This window comes from Staurois parvus, unplaced genomic scaffold (assembly GCF_062004578.1).
Source record: "Staurois parvus isolate SC_StPar_1 unplaced genomic scaffold, SC_StPar_1.0 ptg000562l, whole genome shotgun sequence".
Classification (NCBI taxonomy): Eukaryota; Metazoa; Chordata; class Amphibia; order Anura; family Ranidae; genus Staurois; species Staurois parvus.
Genome location: NW_028318358.1, coordinates 2,664,091 through 2,687,052, shown reverse-complemented (window position 1 = coordinate 2,687,052; position 22,962 = coordinate 2,664,091). Strand labels below are relative to the sequence as shown.

Below are 22,962 nucleotides of genomic sequence, written 5' to 3'. Positions count from 1 at the left end.
ATCTGTTGGAATTGATTTTGCTCTGTCTTCCCTACCTTTTATTAAAGTGTAGGTTACTACAACATTTCATATTCCTGAAATGTGTCTGTTGTACCTTGTACTTGTGTTAAAAAGTATACTGTTCTCTTTGCATTGCTTCTTTTGTGTGAAATAGCTGATGATCTTGCCAGTGCCCTTGATTTTGTCTTTCAAACTGACCACGCCAGTGTATGGAATCATATCTATTCCAGTGTGATCTGTTTTCTTCTTTGCATTCTACCTGGGAGCACCAGCCATCTGTAAACTGATTGTGAGACTTGTCTTGAAATGCCCCCCTGCATAATTCTTCACTGGGAAGGCCAGTGTATTACAGTAAATCTGCCTCCAGCTGACACCTCCCTGCACAGCGAATTACTTGGAAGACTAGTGTATTGCAGTTAACGTGCCTCCTGGTGACACCTCCCCTGCACAGCTAATTACTGGGAGGATCAGTGTACTGCAGTTAATCTGTTTCCAGCTGGCACACCCCCATGCAGGACTAATCACCGGAAAAATCAGTGTACTGCATTTAATCTGCCTCCTGCTGACACTTCTCCTGCACAACTAATCACTGGAAAGATCAGTGTACTGCAGTTAATCTGCCTCCTGCTGACACTTCCCCTGCACAACTAATCACCGGAAAGAGCAGTGTACTACAGTTAATCTGCTTCCAGCTGACATAGCCCCCTGCACAGCTCATGATCAGTATACTGCAGTTAATCTTCCTCCTGCTGACACCTCCCCTGCACAGCTAATTACTGGGAAGATCAGTGTACTGCAGTTAATCTGCCTCCAACTGACACCCCCCCCTGCACAGCTAATCACTGGGAAGGTCAGTGTACTGCAGTTAATCTGCCTCCTGCTGATACACGCCCCTGCACATCTAATCACTGAAAAGTTCAATGTACTTCTGTTTCTCTGCCTCCCCCTGACATGCCCCCCCTGATTCTCCATCCCAACCTCTCTAAGCTCCTTATGCAGCTGAGAACAGTGGTCATGTGATCACTAAAAAAAAGGCGGAAAAAAGTATTGATAGTATTTTTTAAATACTGTATATACAAACATTTGGCCTTGCATTTCTTTTTAAAACTGAATGGGTTGTTTTACAAGATAAGGGTTCACATATACTTTAACCATTTTAACCAAATCAATACCTAAGTTTACTGTCAGAAAAATTTATACAGCTAAAAATTGGGGTTACTCCTTTCCATGCATAAAAGTGGATGCAACGCACCCTCAGTGCGACCCGACAACAATAGCTGAAATGGCCTCTCACCTTAAGCTTCACGACCCTGCAGGGTCATAAAGCATATAATCCCCTCTGGATCTTCAATGTACCGCTCTACTAGCCAGATGATGAGAATGGATGGTAGGCAGGGACAGGTCAGCAGGTGGATAAGCAATCTCAGACCTCACCACTCATAACCATAGAACGACAAGAGAACACACTCCCCATAGTGTAATACCGCTTTATTTAACAAGTAATAGAATAGCCAGTATTGCACTCACATGTTAGAAGCGTGTATCAAGGCAGAATCACAAGGGCGTGAGTATGCAGCATACAACAGGATCCACAGTGCAGAGTACACAGCATGAAGAAAAAAATGTGTATCTCAAATCCAAAAATGGCGCCAAACCGGACGTACATCAATGCTGTCCAATGCCGTTGACACGTTGCGTCACGTGACCTCGTGACTTCATCAGGACATGTCCTGAGGGTGCGTTGCATCCACTTTTATGCATGGAAAGGAATAACACCGCACCCATATATGGACACTTTGTGACACCTTGTGATATAGTGTTGTGATTCACTGTGTGACCATCTGCATCTTGATCCCACATTAGGGACTCGCTGCTGTGTGTGCCTTTATTGTAGTGTCCCATTAGGGCACTTGGGGTCACTGTCTGTATTATCCCCATGTGCATTGGGGTCACTATTGTTTGTGTTAGTCACGTGTCTGATCCTATTTTAGATTTATCATCTATATATGTTTTATGTTAATTATATTTTAGATTACTCATTTGTGTCTATTAGCGCTGCATCATATTTTCTTCTTTTGCTCATGACCTATATGGTAATGGTTTGGATGCTAGCAGCTTTAGTGTGAATTAACTCCACCCTATTTTTTATTTTACATAAGGATCTCTGTTTTATTTAAAAATGGGGGTTAAAACATCACTCCACATAAAATTAATATTTCAGTAATAAGTGGAGTTTTGTGAGCTGTCTTATGTCTCTTCCAGCAATGAGATCATAGTGGCAACATCCTTAGTTATAATCATGTGCACCTTCAAATCTCACCCATGCCTCTTCAATGACAATGTTTTAACCCCATATTATTATAAAATAAATGAAACTCAAACAAGGACAGAGTAAGCTATTCATAACTGATGCAGCAGGTGAGCAGATGTTTCACTAGCCAAGAGATAATATGCAACTGCTTCTGATTTTATTTAGTTACTCTTTCCTGCTGGAGTCAATAGACAACATTCCCTTGTTCCATGAACTGCTTATTGTAACTGAATCCATCCACTCTTTGGCTAAGGTAAAATTAAAAAAAAAGTTTCCTGTATGATTATTGCCTTCTAAGCAAGGCAGGTTTGGCAGGTTGCGATTTCTTAAGCAAATCACTCTAATATATTACTTTTAAAATGTATTTCCACTTTTGCTGCCAAATTTGGATAACAGTTTATTTTTGATACATGCTCCAATTACTGTATTATAACATAAAAATATTTATAAAATGATTATTACCTTTTTAAGTGCTTTTTAGTTGCTTAAAAATCCTTACATACTCTCCCTGCTTTGTAATGTTTAGGAGGGGAGTAATGTTTAACCTAATTAACCCCATTTGTACTGTTCATTTTTCTTCATTATTAGCTGTAAATGATATTTGAACATTGTCTGTCCTAACAAAGGGTTGAAGGTTTAGAAACCGCCCTCCTGCATTGTATGTAATGAGGGACAGTATGGAAACTGACACTGTGGGGTCTATTTACTAAAGCTGGTTCACTCAGAATCTGGTGTCCCCCCTGTGCATGGTAGACCATCAGCTTCTAACCTAAGCTTGTTCAATTAAGCTTTGGCAATAAAACCTGGAAGCTGATTTGTTTCTATGCAGAAGTGCATATATATATATATATATATATATATATATATATATAATTAAATGTATGTATTTATTTTTTAAGTATGCTGTATGAATGGGTACATACAGGGGCGGACTGACCATTTGGAAACTCGGGCACTGCCCGTGGGCCCGGGGTCAGTAGGGGGCCCCATGAAATGCCCCTGGTACCTTTTTCATGGGCTTTATTGAGTTTGGGCAAGGACACAGGGCCCCATGATCCCCTTTTGCCCGGGGGCCCCATGAGTTGTCAGTCCGCCCCGGGTACATATAACAAACACCTAGTGGGGTTTTCTCAGATTTGACTGTAAAAGTAGAATTATTATTATTATTATACAGGATTTATATAGCACCAACAGTTTGCGCAGCGCTTTACAAAATGAAGGTAGACATTACAGTTACAATACAATTTGGTACAAGAGGAAACAGAAGGGTTGAGTGATACAAAATCTAATAGCTGTGGGGGGGGAGCTGATGGAGGAAATAAATGGTGGTTTACTAGGTAGAAGCAGGATAGACTTCTTTAAAGAGAAAGGTTTTCAGGAATCGTCTAAAGGTGGATAGATAAGAAGTCACCCAGACAGATTGGGGTACAGAGTTCCATAGGATGGGAGAAGCTCAGGAGAAGTCTTGGAGGCAAGCATAGGAGGAGGTGACACGGAAACTAGAAAGCAGAAGACCTTGGGAGGATCGAAGAGAGCGGTTTGGTTGATATTTTGAGACCAGGTTGGTGATGTAGCTGGGGGCAGAGTTGTGGATAGCTTTGTAAGTTGTTGTTAGTATTCTGAATTTTATTCATTGAGCGAGTGGAAGCCAGTGGAGGGAAATACCTTTTAAAGGAAACCTATGCTGAGAAAATCTCAAGCATTGCTGACCTGCCTGTCTAAAAATGCTATTTAACTGGTTAGTCTGTTGGCTTCAGTACTTACAGAGCCAAAGTTGGTAGGCAACTAATGAGTCCTGACTTCATTCAGATTTCACTGGCTGAGTGTGCATGGCTCAAAGTACTGAAGTCATGGGTTATGGGATCAGTACAACTACCAGGCACCTAGACTTTTTGGGAGTAGATTAATAATGGCAGCCTTTGTCTTTAAACAATATTTAAAGCCAAAGAAAAAAAGTATATATTTTTTACTAGTCCCTAGTCAGCTTACTAGTCCCTAGATGAGGTGACTGTGCTAGTTTTTTTTTTTTCAGTCTAAGTTAATTTTCTGCAAGCATAGAGAAATACTCATTGATCCTACCAGAAATCCAGTATCATTGTAACTTCCTGTTATTAGTCTTTCTGTGAACTACAAAACATTTATCCCTATATTATGGAGATGAATAGAAGGGGATATGTTTATAGTCCAGAGCAGCCTAGGGTAACACAACTGCTCCTCCATAGATTCAGTGCAATGAATGAGCATTGCCCCCTTTGGACAGAAAGTGCTTTACAGGGAGGATCTCACCAGGTAAAAATAAAGAAAAAAAAGACTGAATAAAGAAAGCTACTGCATCCAATAGATCTAAAGATCATTCAAATAACAATTCCTGTTTTAATCATTCATCAGTCAGTCACGGAAAAATTATTACAAGAAAGCCTCCTTTTGAAAAGAATCATTGTGCATGCACAACGTAATACTCCATAACTGTTAAGAATTAAAGTGCCTTCGAACTAGAACAGTGGCAGTTACCGCTGACTCCCAAAGGTACCATCAGAGCAGAACAATTATATAAAAGGATGGCTGTCAGCGCTATTTCTTTGTTTTCAGCATGTCCTAAACCTTCGCCATTAATTTGCACTCAAGTCCCAAGTGCCTATTCCAAATTATATATAACATGTTTAATACATAATGGTGGGTAGCCCGCATCAGGAACACGGAGGCAGCCTATGTAATATGAAAACAACCAATGTGCTCAAGAGATTGTTAGACACTAGCCCTGGAAACTGTTATAGAATAGCCCCAGAGATTGTTAGGTCCCTGTCAGATTGCAAAAACTGGGCAGTGTTTAAGGAGCTTGCCTTAGCTGCCTGTCATAACCAGGTAATGGCTGCCAGACAGCCGATACACATTGCCGCGGCCACAAAGATGTGCTTTGCAGCACAAAAGATAGGGCATGTCACATTTAGCAGGTGCTACTGCCTGCCTGCCTGCCAACGTGTCCTAAAGAGGTGCTACAACCACGATACATCCAATGTTCCAGCAAAGAAGGATTTTGGTGAGAAATGCTTTTTCAAGCACGGTTGCAGAAAGCGACATATCCCTTTCTGATGGCCTGCTAACAACGGGTTGGCTGCTGCTGCTGACAATCCAAACTACCATGGATTACGAGTCAGCAGCTCGGCCCAAGTTAAAGAGGCCTCAGAGAATAGCCTTGGAGGCAGTTAGAGAACAACCCTGGAGACTGTTAGAAAAAGAAAACTCTGGATATTGTAAGAGAATAACCCTGGTGATTGTTAGAGAATAGTCCTGGATATTGTTAAGGCATAACCCTGGAGATTGTTAGAGATTAGCCCTGGAAATTGTTAGAGAATAACACAGGAGATTGGTAGAGAATAGCCATGGACATTTTTAGAGAATAATGCTGGAGATTGTTAGAGAGTAATGCTGGAGACGATTATTTTTGCCATGTACGTACAGATTTAGTCTGCATGCTGAACAAGAGCAATCTAACAGATTCCTCTATCCTTGATAACAGTGCAGATAGAAAATCCCCCCCCCCCCCCCGCTGGGCTATTGTAGCCAGACAGGCAGCACTGCCAGCTGCCAGAATACCCAAACAGTGTCTACAACATCTGATTGGACAGCTTCCTCCAACAAAAGTCAATTGAAAAATCGAATTTTGTCAAATGGAGCACTACCAGCAGGGCCATACACTGCTCAAATTTCAGACAAACCAACAAGAAGCAGCCAACATTTGAGCAGTGTATGGCCAGGTTTAGAGAATAGCCTAGAGATTGTTAGAGAATAGCCTTACCATTGCTAGAGATTATCCCTAGAGATTGTTAGAGAATAGCCCAAGAGATTGTTAGAGAATAACCCTAGATATTGTTAGAGAATTATCCTAGCAGTTGTTAGAGAATAGCCCTATATCTTGTTAGAAAATAGCCCTAGAGAATGTTAGAGAATAACCTTTGGCACTGTTAGAAAATTGCCCTATGGATTGTTAGAGAATATACCTAGAGAATTGTAGAGAAAAACCCCAGAGACTGTCAGAGAATAGCACTTGACACTGTTAGAAAACAGTCCTTGACACTGTCAGAGAATAGCTCTAGAAATTATTAGATAGAAGCCCTTGACATTGTTAGAAAATAGCCCCAGAAACTGTTAGAGAATAACCCTGTAGATAGATAATAGACCATGACATTGTTAGAGAATAGCCCTGGCAATGTTGGAGAATAACCCTTGAAATTGTTAGAGAATAGCCCCAGAGACTGTTAGAGAATAATCTTAGAGATTATTAAAGGATAGCCCTTAACATGGTTAGAGAATGGCCCCAGAAACTGTTAGAGAATAACCCTAGAGATAGATAATAGACCTTGACATTGTTAGAGAATAACCCCGGCAATTGTTAGAGAGTAATCTTTGAGATTATTAAAAGATATAACTTGACATGGTTAGAGGATAGCCCCAGAAACTGTTAGATAATAACCCTAGAGATAGATAATAGACCTTGACATTGTGAGAGAATAACCCTTGAATTGTTAGATAATAGCCCCAGAGACTGTTAGAGAATAATCTTAGAGATTAATAAAGGATAGCCCTTGACATGGTTAAAGAATAGCCCCAGAAACTGCTAGAGAATAACCCTAGAGATAGATAATAGACCTTGGCATTGTTAGAGAATAACCCTGGCAATTGTTAGAGAATAACCCCTGAAATTGTTAGAGAATAGCCCTATACATTGTTAGAGAATATACCTAGAGAATTATAGAGAAAAACCCCAGAGACTGTCAGAGAATAGCACTTGACACTATTAGAAAACAGCCCTTGACACTGTCAGAGAATAGCTCTAGAAATTATTAGAAGACCTTGACATTGTTAGAAAATAGCCCCAGAAACTGTTAGAGAATAACCCTGGAGATAGATAATAGACCATGACATTGTTAGAGAATAGCCCTGGCGATGTTGTAGAATAACCCTTGAAATTGTTAGAGAATAGCCCCAAAGACTGTTAGAGAATAATCTTAGAGATTATTAAAGGATAGCCCTTGACATGGTTAGAGAATAGCCCCAGAAACTGTTAGAGAATAACCCTAGAGATAGATAATAGACCTTGACATTGTTAGAGAATAATCCCGGCAATTGTTAGAGAATAACTCTTGAAATTGTTAGAGAATAGCCCCAGAGACTGTTAGAGAATAATCTTAGAGATTAATAAAGGATAGCCATTGACATGGTTAGAGAATAGCCTTTGGCACTGTTAGAGAATAACTCTAAAGATAGATAATAGACCTTGACATTGTTAAAGAATAACCCTGGCAATTGTTAGAGAATAACTCTTGAAATTGTTAGAGAATAGCCCCAGAGACTGTTAGAGAATAATCTTAGAGATTAATAAAGGATAGCCATTGACATGGTTAGAGAATAGCCTTTGGCACTGTTAGAGAATAACTCTAAAGATAGATAATAGACCTTGACATTGTTAAAGAATAACCCTGGCAATTGTTAGAGAATAACCCTTGAAATTGTTAGAGAATAGCCCCAGAGACTGTTAAAGAATAATCTTAGAGATTATTAAAGGATATAACTTGACATGGTTAGAGAATAGCCCCAGAAACTGTTAGAGAATAACCCTAGAGATAGATAATAGACCTTGACATTGTTAGAGATTAACCCTGGCAATTGTTAGAGAATAACCCCAGAGACTGTTAGAGAATAACACTAGAGATAGATAATAGACCATGACATTGTTAGAGAATAGCCCTGGCAATGTTGGAGAATAACCCTTGAAATTGTTCTAGAATAGCCCCAGAGACTGTTAGAGAATAATCTTAAAGATTATTAAAGGATAACCCTTGACATGGTTAGAGAATAGCCCCAGAAACTGTTAGAGAATAACCCTAGAGATAGATAATAGACCTTGACATTGTTAGAGAATAACCCTGGCAATTGTTAGAGAATAACCCCTGAAATTGTTAGAGAATAGCCCTATACATTGTTAGAGAATATACCTAGAGAATTATAGAGAAAAACCCCAGAGACTGTCAGAGAATAGCACTTGACACTATTAGAAAACAGCCCTTGACACTGTCAGAGAATAGCTCTAGAAATTATTAGAAGCCCTTGACATTGTTAGAAAATAGCCCCAGAAACTGTTAGAGAATAACCCTGGAGATAGATAATAGACCATGACATTGTTAGAGAATAGCCCTGGCGATGTTGTAGAATAACCCTTGAAATTGTTAGAGAATAGCCCCAAAGACTGTTAGAGAATAATCTTAGAGATTATTAAAGGATAGCCCTTGACATGGTTAGAGAATAGCCCCAGAAACTGTTAGAGAATAACCCTAGAGATAGATAATAGACCTTGACATTGTTAGAGAATAATCCCGGCAATTGTTAGAGAATAACTCTTGAAATTGTTAGAGAATAGCCCCAGAGACTGTTAGAGAATAATCTTAGAGATTAATAAAGGATAGCCATTGACATGGTTAGAGAATAGCCTTTGGCACTGTTAGAGAATAACTCTAAAGATAGATAATAGACCTTGACATTGTTAAAAAATAACCCTGGCAATTGTTAGAGAATAGCCCCAGAGACTGTTAAAGAATAATCTTAGAGATTATTAAAGGATATAACTTGACATGGTTAGAGAATAGCCCCAGAAACTGTTAGAGAATAACCCTAGAGATAGATAATAGACCTTGACATTGTTAGAGATTAACCCTGGCAATTGTTAGAGAATAACCCCAGAGACTGTTAGAGAATAACACTAGAGATAGATAATAGACCATGACATTGTTAGAGAATAGCCCTGGCAATGTTGGAGAATAACCCTTGAAATTGTTCTAGAATAGCCCCAGAGACTGTTAGAGAATAATCTTATAGATTATTAAAGGATAACCCTTGACATGGTTAGAGAATAGCCCCAGAAACTGTTAGAGAATAACCCTAGAGATAGATAATAGACCTTGACATTGTTAGAGAATAGTCCCGGCAATTGTTAGAGAATAACCCTTGAAATTGTTAGAGAACAGCCCTAGAGACTGTTAGAGAATAATTTTAGAGATTAATAAAGGATAGCCCTTGACATGGTTAGAGAATAGCCCCAGAGACTGTTAGAGAATAATTTTAGAGATTATTAAAGGATAGCCCTTGGCATGATTAGAGAATAGCCCCAGAGACTGTTAGAAAATAACCCTAGAGATGGATAATAGACCTTGACATTGTTATAGAATAACCCTGACAATTGCTAGAGAATAACCCTTGAAATTGTTAGAGAATAGTCCCAGAGACTGTTAGAGAATAATTTTAGAAATTATTAAAGGATAGCCCTTGGCATGGTTAGAGAATAGCCCTAGAGACTGTTAGAGAATAACACTAGAGATAGACAATGACATTGTTAGAGAATAGCCCCAGCAATTGTTAGAGAATAACCCTTGAAATTGTTAGAGAATAGCCCCAGAGACTGTTAGAGAATAACCCTAGAGATAGATAATAGACCTTGACATTGTTAGAGAATAACCCTGGCAATTGTTAGAGAATAACCCTTAAAACCATTAGAGAATAGCCCCAGAGACTGTTAGAGAATAATCTCAGAGAATATTACAGGATAGTCCTTGACATGGTTAGAGAATAGTCTCAGACACTGTTTGAGAATACTCTTAGAGATTGTTAGAGAATAGCCCTTGAAACTGTTAGAGAATAGTCCCAAAGAATGTTAGAGAATAACCTTAGAGATTGTTAGAGGATAAATCTTGACCCTATTAGAGACTATCCCTAGAGATAGTTAGAGAACAGCCCTAGTAATAGAGAATAGCCCTTTAGATAGTAATAGACTAGCTCTATAGATGGGAAATAGCCCTAGAGATAGTTAGAAAACAGCCAATAGTAATAGAGAATAGCCCTTTAGATAGTTACAGACTAGCTCTATAGATGCGGAATAACCCTAGAGATAGTTAGAGAACAGCCCTAGTAATAGAGAATAGCCCTTTAGATAGTTATAGACTAGCTCTATAGATGGGGAATAGCCCTAGAGATAGTTAGAGAACAGCCCTAGTAATAGAGAATAGCCCTTTAGATAGTTATAGACTAGCTCTATAGATGGGGAATAACCCTAGAGATAGTTAGAGAACAGCCCTAGTAATAGAGAATAGCCCTTTAGATAGTTAGGGACTAGCTCTATAGATGGGGAATAGCCCTAGAGATAGTTAGAGAACAGCCCTAGTAATAGAGAATAGCCCTTTAGATAGTTAGGGACTAGATCTATAGATGGGGAATAGCCCTAGAGATAGTTAGAGAACAGCCCTGGCACTCTCATCTCCGGGCACACAGTGGTACATCGCATAGCAGCCAAGCAGTATTTAATTACAGCTTGAAGCTTGCCAGTGACCTTTTCCATTGCTGTCCCCTCACTCCTTCACTATTTGCAGCTCTTCTTCTCTATCACCCCCTCCTCTATACCGCTCAGCACTCGTGTTCTTTTATGGCTCTCTCACCTTGGTTCAGTGAAATGCAGCTGGGAACCTTCTCATGTCTTTCATGATCACTCTTCTTCCCTTCCCATCCTTCTCCCACATGCACTATACAATAGATTTCCATCCCCTTCTCAGTGTGACCCATGCCTTCCTCTATGTCTGCTAGATTTCCTATGATGACCACAGCTTCAGCACCCATCCCCTTACCTGCTCTGCTGCCTCTGGGTCCAGATGGGGTTCCAGCAGTGGGACAGTGAACTGGATCTTTCTAGGACTGTTAGGTTCCATGCTGTGTATGGAGGCTTAACACAGGGTCAGTGTACTCTCTGAAGGGATGTGCTGCACAGCTTCTGCTTTCTGAGGTTACAAGGATTTTTCCAGCCCCTTATCTCCTCCTGTCTCCACTCTGAAAGCAATGAGGAGGATTGGCTGAACCTAAGCAGCCGTATTCCCCCTGCTCCCCCCTCCCATCTGTACACACACTGTCATACACACACATAGCAACGTAAGCGTGGAAATATTCATAATCCGGGTGTACGCTTCCTTTATCTGCTTCATAAACACTGTGCACAAATATTTATATATTTATAATACAAAAGTAGGATCTTTAGTTTTCTTGTTCAATAAAGGATTTACCAAAGGTCACCAGTTCACTTTAAATACTTTAAATACACAATGCCTACTTATCCCGTATGGTGAGTTAAGATCTGCTTGTGACAGTCAGCAGAGCAGGGGTTAAAGCCAGGAAGAAAAATGAGCAGATCCGTAAGTGGTAAGTAATCACCTATAGAAAAAGAATTAATCCTTTGACCCAGTATGTCCCAACGAGAAGGAGAATAGTTACAGTGATCCTAGTCCTTGTATTCTTCATCAACATTGTAAATAATTAGTGAATATTCACCTTAGGAAATATGAAATATGCTGTTTACAGAGTTTTACAAAAATACAGAACAGCATAATAAGATAGACAATAGGAAGCAGTGCCTCCTATAAGTGGATTACGTGCCCCTCTATCTAGACTTCATATAGCATTTATTATTTCTTCCATAGTAAAGGTGCCCACATTACATTAGATAGGACACAATGACACAAATCTGCAGGATCACTCCCATGGAGCATGAAAAATAAAAAGACTTTAGCTTCATGGTCATAAAAGAAGAAATAAGCAGTGAGATTTTTGGGCTGATTTACTATACTGCACATAGAAACATAGAAAAGTGACAGCAGAAAAAAAGAACGTGGTCTATCGAGTCTTCCCATTTCTTTTTTTTGCTTTTTGTTTTTTTTAATACATATTTGTATGTGTGTGTGTGTGTGTTTGGTCACACTGTTTGCTCATTTTGCAATCATCTGAAATAAGTACCCCCAAATTGTATTCCTCTATAGTGCTGGCCAACACTGTACCCCCAGTGTTGTACTCTCTCAAGGGATTCTTTTTCCCTGTGTACATTATTTTACAATTATAAACACTGAACTGAAGTTTCCACTGCTTAGACCAATCTTCCAGCAATGCCAAATCATGTTCCATGTTATATACAAATCCAGGGATATCAACGCTATTACACACCTTTGTATCTGCAGCAAAAAGGCATACCTTGCCCAACAAAAAGACATACCTCACCATACTAAATCACTCAATCCAACTATCCAATCATGTGCATATATAAAGTGGAATTAGCTCTTCACGTAATTGGATAACTGAACATTCACACAATTTGTTGTATCTAGCTTCTAAGCTCTTTTGGTATATCAGCCTGCATGTGTGGTTGGTTTACTGATGATATCTTTTTGTCTTTATCACCATAGACATATGCGTAGGAGTATGTAGTAATTTTTAATCTATGTCCAGCACTCAGGGTGCCAGGCAACCCTCGCTGTCAGTCTCTGGCTGGAAACTGAGGTTATATAAGGTGAGAGGGGGGGAGTTGGTTGGTTGATTGGCATTGGGAAGTATTCTAAAGATTTTTTTTCTGAGAAGAGGCACCTGATGCATCATCATGTGAGTACACACAGTGTTGGCACTTCCCGTTAGGGGAAGTTAGTTTTTTTTCACCATGTGGAGTGAAGGACTTCTTCCCTTGAAGAGCTGAGAATGGGTTGTCAGCTTTACCCAAGAATATAGAGCAGAAGAACAATAGATGGCACTTGTGCCAACTTTGATTGGCACCGAGTTTCTCCTAGTGGAGCAGTTGGTAAAAAGCCTTTGACTGTGATGGAACAGCATTAAATACTGAAAATCTATATGTTGGAAACAATGTAATTAGGAAGAAATCAATTGTCCTCCAGGATGGTCCTTTTTTTTTTAGAAGCTAGATTTCTCTGGGAAATATTCTGTCATAAGGAGATTCTACATGTGAGGAAATGTAGGTCAAAACCATGGAGGTGTTCGGACCCTAGTGGTTGTAAAAATGGGTTTTGCCAACCCTCAAGAGTTTTGGGGACCCCAGCCTTGATTGATTCAGCATTATGTAGTGAGTCATTGGACATGAGGTCTCCCTGGTGACCAAGTTTATGGATAATCCAGAGTTCAGGATCTTGGTCTTAGACAGCCCTGAACTGAGTTTTTACTGATGTCCCAGACTTAAAGTGGTTATAAACCCTTACAAATACCGAGTGAAGTGACTGGCCTTAGGGGATACACAGAGATAAAACAAATCCTTCTACATAGGTTGTACCTGTGTATCTGCTGCCCTCTCTCCTCTACAGCTGTTCCAGTTGCTGAACTCATACAGCGTGTCTACACTTCCAGAAAGTAGGTGGCAGGGCGCTAAAATTACACTCTTCAGAGCTTAGTGAGGAGAGCTGTGAGCTGATTGGAGAAAAGGGACACCCCCCCCTCCAAACAGCACACAGGAACAGAGCTAAGACTGTCAATCACAGGTTGTGTGCTGAAGCCCCCTCCCCTGTCACCTTTTTACCTCTTGGTGTCATGAAAACGTGTCAGAAGAGACTCATGCAGATAGCAAAAGAACAAGGCAGTAGAATCTTAGTGCAATGTTTTTAGACAAGTTCACACTATAGAGGGATATGCTTTGTTCCTATTTCATGTCTGAGGTTTTCAACCACAGGGTTAATGTTCAGGGGTACAAGTGAAACCCCATTACATGTGTGGCATAGTTGGCAGGATGTAGGAGCCCTCTTTGGAAGACAGTCACCCATGTTTTGGTTGGCTGCTATTTTTAAGAGCTTATAACCATGGCAGGGGCGGACTGACAACTTATGGGGCCCCCGGGCAATAGGGTATCATGGGGCCCTTTTGTCCTTGCCCAAACTCAAAAAAGCCTATGAAAAAGGTACCAGGGGCATCTCATGGGGCCCCCTACTGACCCCGGGCCCTCGGGCAGTGCCCAAGTTTCCAAATGGTCAGTCCGCCCCTGAACCATGGTGACAGTAACTTCTGCTCTGACATATGCCTGTTTGCAAGGGAGAAATTGGTTGCTACAGTGAAGGCTAGACTCTATCTATGTTGGCCAGTGACAGGAAACCAGGTGGTTCCACTGACCAAGGGACTAATGCTGGAAATGGGCTTCTGATTTTAAAGTTAAACTAAACCCACCAAGACTTTACAGTCAAGGATGGTACCATTTTAACCTTGGTTTAGATCTGCAGTTGACATGAGGCAGCACCTGTCATCATCTATGCCACCAACCATTTGATGACTTGATAATTCGGTTGAGAGCTAACATAAACACACTGGCAACCTTGACACCAGATGCATGCCTTGAATGTAACTAATTTGGGAAACAGTTAAATCATTGGGTTTAGTGTCCTTTCATGCTACTAGGGGATAGTGGACACATTAACCCCACTATACCCTAGCTGTATTTGGCCTACGCCATACTTTCCCCATGGGTCTGTTGCCAAAATCATGGGACTTTCTTATTTGAGTTACTGCCAGGAAGGGAAAAAGCTAAGGACTTGGACCTGAGTTGGAACACTGTGGATGCAAATGTATGGCTATGGCAGTAGTAGAACTTGTCCCTCGGGTAGAGCAGCCTGCTAGAGAAAACCCTTCAGGTTCAGCCTTGGCAAATCTAGCTGACTCCAAAGAGATCTCCTTGAGCCCAGAGAGAGGGTTGAGACCCTACCTGCTACACCAAAAGCCTGGAATGTTTTCCTCAAGGAGTCCTAAAGTCCTACGTCCTTCACGGACAAGGGAAATGGTACAAATTTACTAAATTCTCCAGACTGCAAAATTACCTTAACCTTCATGTGATAATGCAATACAGCTTGGAATTTTCTTATGTACAGGTAAACTCGTTTGACACTGTGGCTTGAGACAGGCAGGCTACTTACAAGTGGGTGTTTGGAAGTGTCTTCATGTTTTCAAACAACACAGAAATTCTGACCTTATGTATGATTGTATTTTTGTACTATATTGTTGAAATAATTATGCCAAGCACGTCTGGAGAGTAACAGTTTTTGCTTTGATAAATGTTCATATTGATTGTTTGAACAGTTTGAAAAGTGAAATAGTTTTATGGTTTGTTACATTTTTTTAGACATTTTGTTTATTGGAACTTACTTCAGGTTAGTAATCATGGGAACATGCTTGACTTAAGAAAGGAGGTTGTAGGCACCTTTTTTGTTGGTTGGTTGGCAATGTGAAGCAGACGAATGGAAAGACTCTTTTCTCTTTGTGCTGAGGCATCTGCTGCATGATCATGTGAGTGCACACAGTGGGGGAGCTTCTCTTCAGGGAAACAAAACTTTTCTCTCCATGTGGAGTGAGCAAATTCTCCACTTGTGGAACAAGGACTAAGTTGTCAGCTATACCAAGGAATAAAGAGCAAAAGGACAATAAAAGGCATTTGTTCAATTTTGATCGGCACACAGTTTCATCAAGTGGAGCTGTCTGTAAAGAGACTTGGCATTTAATGGAACAGCATTAAACGCTGAAAATCTGTATATAAGAACATATTTATTCACTGACACATTCAATTATTTCAGGAAGATTACTATTGTGTGGATTTTGGCTTCTTTTCTGTGAGATGCTGGTTTAAATAATACAGTCTTAGGGCATCTTCACACTAATTCACTGTACTTTGGCCAGAGTGTTGGTACAGCACGCTGTAGCCAAAACGCAGTGGATCAGTATGAAGCTGCCCTTAAAATAACTTATAAAGCTGTGGATGATACAAGATTCCCATGTTCCCATTTGTCATTCTGAACTAGGTGAACCTGACCATTGAGAGAGCAGTACAAAAATTCTGCAGCACTCATTCCATTTAAACAACCCATAGATTATTGTTTTTTGTTTTCATTTAACCAGCGGTTTGAATGGAAAAAAAAAAACTTGATTCAGCCATCCACCTCAAGTGGATCCTCCCTACTGAACCTTTGTATTCTGACAGTGAGGAGACTTCCCCACTGTCAGAATACACATGGCGGCTTAGGGTCAGGCTGCATTGTGCCAGATGTGTGCAGTCCCATCTCTGCAGCAAGGATGTTGCACACTTCCCAGAAGCATCGGAATTTTGTATCTGAGCCTATGGGCGATAAACCAGTCACAGCACTGGCTGGTATTGGAGACGTTATTGGCGGCAAATTGGAAGAACAAGGATTTGATAAGGCTTATGTGCTTCTGGGACAGTTTCCTGTGTTAAAGAAGGTTGCAGATGACCTCTTTAAAGAATGGTTGAAAGATTTGTGTGCAGCTAATTCCCATCAAGCAGTGTTATTATTATTATACAGTATTTATATAGCGCCAAAAAGTTTGCTCAGCGCTGTACATTATAGTGGGGGACAGTACATAAGACAATAGAGTAACAATACAATACACGAGGGATTCGAGGGCCCTGCTCCTTGGAGCTTACAATCTAGGAGGTAGGGGATAGTGGTACAGGAGGAAATGGCTGTGGGGGATGGAGTGGTAGGAGGAGTGGAGGAGATCGGCTGTTAGGTGAGGGTGGGGTAGGCTTCCCTGAAGAGATGGGTTTTCAGGGTGCGCCTAAAGGTGAGGAGCGTAGATGACAGTCTGATGGATTGGGGTAGTGAGTTCCAGAGGTAGGGGGAAGACCTGGAGAAATCCTGGAGTGGTGCATGGAAGGAGTAGACCAGGGAACTGGAGAGTAGGAGGTCTTGTGAGGAGTGAAGAGTACGTGTTGGGTGGTATTTGGATATCAGGTCGGTGAGGTAGTTTGGGGCAGTATTATGAATAGCTTTGTACATCAATGTTAGTAGTTTGAATTTTATGCGTTGGGCAATCGGAAGCCAGTGGAGGGAATGACAGAGGGGGGGTGGCAGATACGGAGCGGTTGGTAAGGTGGATGAGTCTGGCCACTGAGGTCAGGATAGACTGAAGCGGGGAGAGTTTGTGATGAGGTAAGCCGGTGAGGAGGGAGTTGCAGTAGTCGAGTCGTGAGATAATAAGGGAGTGAACGAGTTGTTTAGTAGTGTCTGGGGTTATGAACGAACGTATTTTGGAGATGTTGCTGCAGAGGTGGAGCCTGCATGAATTTGCCAGCGATTGGACATGGGGCTGGAAGGATAGGTTGGAGTCTAGAGTGACACCTAGAACGTTGGCTTGCGGGGTGGGACTGATGGTGGCATTATTGGTCGTGATGGAGAGGTTGGGGGGGCACGAGCTGGGGGAAAACTAGGAGCTCGGTTTCGGAAAGGTTTAATTTGAGGAAGTGGAGTGACATCCAGTCTGATATGTCATTCAGTAGGCAGGTGATTCAGTCGGAGACTGAAGGGGTGAGGCGAGGGGTAGAGAGATAGATTTGCGTGTCATCGGCATAGAGGTGGTAGTTGAAGCCGTGGGAGTGTATCAGTTGGCCAAGGGAGGAGGTGTAGATGGAGAAGAGAAGGGGCCCGAGGACCGAGCCTTGGGGGACCCCAACAGAGAGGGGGAGAGAGGGGGAGGTGGCAGGGTTATAGGTAACACTGAAGGAGTGCTGGGATAGATAGGAGGAGAGCCAGGAAAGAGCGGAGTCTCTGAGTTAAGTTCATCTTGTCTGAAAGAATAGTGTTCCTCTGAAGTTCCTCATCAACTATAAAGTTTCATATTTATTGACCTTCAGTTTTACATTTTATCAGCTTGTTTACTAAATTGTTTGCTAAAGAATAAAGATTTAAGGTAAAGTTATCTCTGTGCAGCTTTTATACCATATTATTAGCTTTTCCAAATATATTGTGCATCAGCCATAGAAGAACAGCAAGGTGCACGTACATAAATGGCTAGCACTTCCACCTGGCAGTATTCAGGTCACTGGTTCAAATCCCAACCACGGCACCACCTGCCTGGAGTTTGCATGTTTTCCTTGTGCCTGTGTGGGTTTCCTCTGGGTAGTCTAGTTTCCTCACACACTCCAAAGACATGCTGGTAGGTGAATTGGCTCCTGTCTAAATTGGCCCTAGTATGTGTATGTATGAATGTGAGTTAGGGACCTTAGATTGTATGCCCCTTGAGGATTAGGGACTAATGTGAATGTACAATATATATGTAAAGCACTGTGTAAATTGATGGTGCTATATAAGTACCTGTAATAAACAATAATAATAAAAAAAGCTTCTGTTAAAACAGAAATACAGTTTGAATTAAAATGCAGGATTTTTTGTTTGACACAGTTCCCCAAACATGGCTAATGTGTAAGGTAAAGTCTATAGTCTTGGAAAAATCTGTATGTAAATGGATAGAAAACTGGCTAAAAGATCGTATTTAAAGAGTAGTGGTTAATGATTCATACTCTGAATGGTCTAGGGTTGTTAGTGATGTACCCCAAGGTTCAATGCTGGGACCCTTACTTTTTAATATATTTATAAACAATATAGGGTCTGGGATTAAAAATCCCATTTCAGTCTTTGCAGATGACACCAAGCTGTGCAGTGGAATAACGTCCTTACAGGATGTCTCCAATTTACAAGCCGACTTCAATGCAATGTATAATTGGGCAACTATGTGGCAAATGAGGTTTAATGTTGATAAATGTAAGGTTCTGCACTTGGGGGCTAAAAATATGAATGAATTAAACATACTAGGGGAGGTACCACTGGGGGAATCAATGGTGAAGAAGGATCTGGGAGTTCTGGTAGATCACAAGCTTAATAATGGCATGCAATGCCAAGCTGCGGTTTCTAAAGCAAGCAAAATCCTCTCTTGTATTAAAAGAAGTAGAGACTCCAGAGAGAGGGACATCATTTTACCCCGGTACATGTCATTAGTAACACCTCATCTGGAATATGCAGTTCAGTTTTGGACACCAATTCACAAAAAGAACATTGAAGAAAGTACAGATAAGGGCAACCAAACTGATAAGAGGCATGGAGGAGCTCAGCTATCAGGAAAGATTAGAGGAACTGAAAGTATTCTCTCTTGAGAAGAATCAATTAAGGGGGTATATGATCAACATGTATAAATACATCAGTGGTTCATATAGTGGTTCATAAGTGTAGAGCTATTCACTTTGAGGTCATCACAAAGGACAAGGGGGCACTCTTTATGTTTGGAGGAAAAGAAGTTTAATCTCCAAACATGGAAAGGTTTCTTCACAGTGAGAGCTGTGAAAATGTGGAATAGACTCCCTCAAGAGTTGGTTCTGGCCAGCTCAGTGGATTGCTTTAAAAAAGGCCTTGATTCTTTCTTAGATACATAGAATCAGGGGCGGACTGACAACTCATGGGGCCCCTGGGCAATAGGGGATCATGGGGCCCCTGTGTCCTTGCCCAAACTCAAAAGCCCATGAAAAAGGTACCAGGGGCATATTATGGGGGGCCCCCTACTGACCCTGGGCCCTTGGGCAGTGCCCGAGTTTCCAAATGGTCAGTCCGCCGCTGCACAGAATATAAATGGATACTAACATTTATAGGTAACGTTGATTCAGGGAATATCCGCTTGCCTCTCGGGGGATCAGGATGGAAAGTTTTCCCTGCAGGAGTGAATTGGATCATGCTTTGCTGTTTTTTTTTTTGCCTTCCTCTGGCTCAATTGTGGGTATAGGAATAAAACCTTTTTTTTTTTTTTGATTGAACTAGATGGACTTTTGTCTTTTTTCAGCCAGACTAACTATGTAACATCAGCGCTGCCTCAGAAGAAAATGTCAAACAGGGCCGTTGTACAGAAGATGATTGGTAGATCGACATCTGTACAACCATCCTGCCCACACATGGATCACACTACAGTATGTGGATTTTTTTTGGAAATGTGTCCAGTTTTTTTAATGGTTAGTGGGGTCAAATCAATGTCCGTTTTCAACCGTAGTGATGGGAAAATTAAAAGGAGCAGGTTGGAACTTTTTTTCTTGAACAAACAGAATTCTAACTGTAAATGTGGTTTTTGTTTTTGTTTGGGAAAAATCATACTTGGGATGGCCATACCTTAGTCATATTTTTTTGTTCAACAAGGGGGTTGAACTTGAACAAAAATAAATGACCCGTTTCTCTCATCCACATTGAGTTATTATATTCTGACAGTGGAAAACCTTCCATGCTATTAGAATACACAGATTAGTGCTTCAGGCTATAGCCAGTGGCACTAATCATTCAGGAAACACTCAATAGGCTGGTTGTACAGGTAGATTGACTTCTGTTTATCCGCTTCCTACCTGACCACTGCACATAAAAGGTGGGAGCTTCACCGTTCTGAGTGGACGTTCCTGAACGCCCCTCTGAATGTGGGCACACGTGGCCTCGTGGCCGCGAAGCTGCGTGCTCTCAGGATGCCTGTGTCCCCTGGACACAGTGCAACGCTGCACAGAAGAAGGGCTCTCTAACTGGCCCTTCTGATCACATGATGGCTGTGTCCAATCACAGCCATCATGAAATGTGAACAAAGCCGCCAGTCTGTTGATCAGCTGTGCCTCTCCTCACACAGAGCCCGCTAGTGAGGAGAAGCAGAGCCAATCTGTGTTAAACAGTGAGTTACACACACACTGATCACCCCATAGTGTCCCCCACACAGTTGCCAGTGATCAACTTCTGTCATACAGTACCAGTGGTCATCCACATCTTTACCAGTGATCCACATCCGTCACAGTGTAAAAACCACATCTGTAGCAGTGATCCACATCTGTCACGGTGTACCAGTGTAAAATCCACATCTGTCCCAGTGATCCACATCTGTCACAGTGCACCAGTGTAAAATTTACATCTGTGCCAGCTATCCACATCTGTCACAGCGCACCAGTGTAAAATCTACATTTGTACCAGTGATCCACATCTGTCACAACGCACCAGTGTAAAATCCACATCTGTACTAGTGATCCACATCTGTCACGGTGTACCAGTGTCAAATTCTCATCTGTACCAGTGATCCACATCTGTCAGTGTACCAGTGGTCATTCACTACTGTACCAGTGATCACCATTTGCCACGGCCTACCAGTGTCAAATCCACATCTGTCATAGTGTACCAGTGATCAATATCTGTCACATAGTACCAGTGTCAAATCCACATCTGTACCAGTGATATCTACCAATGGTCATCCACATCTGTACTAGTGATCAACATTTGTCACACAGTACCAGTGTAAAATCCACACATGTACCAGTGATCACATCTGTCACAGTGTATCACTGATCATCTACTTCTGTATAGTGATAAACATCTGTCACAGCCTACCAGTGTCAAATCCACATCTGTCAGTGTACCAGTGTTCAATATCTGTCACACAGTACTAGTGTAAAATCCACACCTGTAGCAGTGATCAATATCTGTCACAGTGTACCAGAGTAAAATCCACACCTGTAGCAGTGATCAATATCTGTCACAGCATACCAGTGTCAAATCCACATCTGTATCAGTGATCAATTTCTGTCGCAGAGTACCATTCTCACATCCACATCAGTATCAGTGATCAATATCTGTCACAGACTATCAGTGTCAAATCCACATCTGTATCAGTGATCAATATCTGTCACAGAGTACCATTCTCACACCCACATCAGTATCAGTGATCATTATCTGTCACAGAGTATTAGTGTCAAATCCACATCTGTACCAGTGGCATCTGTACCAGTGAACATCAAAATTAACATCAGCAATATCAGCAGTGCAGCATAAACATGTCTAAGAAATTATACACCAGCGAGGAGGCTTTCCAGATACTGACTATGATGGATGAGAGTAGTGGGGAACTCTGTCAGACTCAGATTCTGAGTATGAGCCAGTTGAAAGCAGTGGGTCAGCAATGGATTCTGAGGAGAAGAGAGTCCAAACAAAGAGGTTCAGGAGACCTGAGGAGGAGCAGGCACCCACCAGTAGCGCAGTGGTGAGTACAAGCAGCGCAGCACTCACAAAAGATAGGCAGGCATCCACCAGTAATGCTAAAAACCCTGTTACCATAGCAAGTACAAGCAGGGCCGCATTCCCAGATGATAGGCCAGGCACTGGTAGCAGGGTTTTCAGTCCACAACAGTGAGGTTGGGTCCACACTAACCTCCCAGATGTACTTTTATATCCCACGTGGCTGCCCACTACTCCGGCAGAACCTACAATTCCCCCTTTTACAGCACAGCCAGGCCCTCAGAAACAAACAGAAAATGATACTCTAATTTATTTTTTTCATTTATTTTTTACTAATGATCTGCTAAATTACATTGTGTAGCAGTGTAACCTGTGTGCCAGCCAATATATAGCCAGCAATCCCAATTCATAATATTCCCACCCATTTGTGTGGAAACCCCTCGCCATGGAGGAATTTAACATTTTTCTTGAGCTTACTCTGAACATGGGACCGACAAAAAGAATGAAGTCCATGTCTACTGGTCCACCCAACCTATACATCATATGCCAGTCTATCCATCTTGTATGCCCAGAATACACTATGAGATGATAATGAGGTTTTTGCAATTCAATAATAATACCCAGTGCCCTCATCCTGATTATGACAAACTATTCGAAATCCAGCCACTAATCAACTTTTTTTGCTGTACCTTCAAGGAAATGTTTATCCCCAACAAAAATATTTGTGTGGATGACTCCCTAGTCCACTATGCTAGAAGGCTTGGCATCAAACAGTACATCCCTAGTAAACGGGCCAAATATGGAGTAAAATTCTACAAGGCATGTTACAGGGCCACAGGATATACCTACAACTTCAAGATCAATGAGGGACAGCCAGCTAGACACCCCTGGATGCCATACCTATATGGGGACAAGTGGCAAAATTGTTTGGCAGCTTATAGAACCACTGTTTGAGAAGGGTTACCATTTGTGTGTAGATAAATTCTACACAAGTCTCCCATTACTCCA

The 22,962-nt window shown here is 41.4% G+C and overlaps 1 protein-coding gene across 2 annotated transcripts in view; it reads right to left on the bottom strand.

The window, feature by feature from the left end:
- The window catches only part of PPP1R1A (protein phosphatase 1 regulatory inhibitor subunit 1A), a 251,213-nt gene extending 240,016 nt beyond the window's left edge, over positions 1 to 11,197 (bottom strand). Inside the window, exon 1 of one of the 2 annotated variants that reach the window (XM_089691395.1) lies at positions 10,978 to 11,197. In XM_089691395.1, the coding sequence (XP_089547521.1) occupies positions 10,978 to 11,058 (81 nt within the window). In that variant the 5' untranslated portion in view covers positions 11,059 to 11,197. The remainder of the gene's footprint in view (positions 1 to 10,977) is intronic. The other variant, XM_089691394.1, reaches the window with a different exon arrangement.
- Positions 11,198 to 22,962: the final 11,765 nt, after the last annotated feature.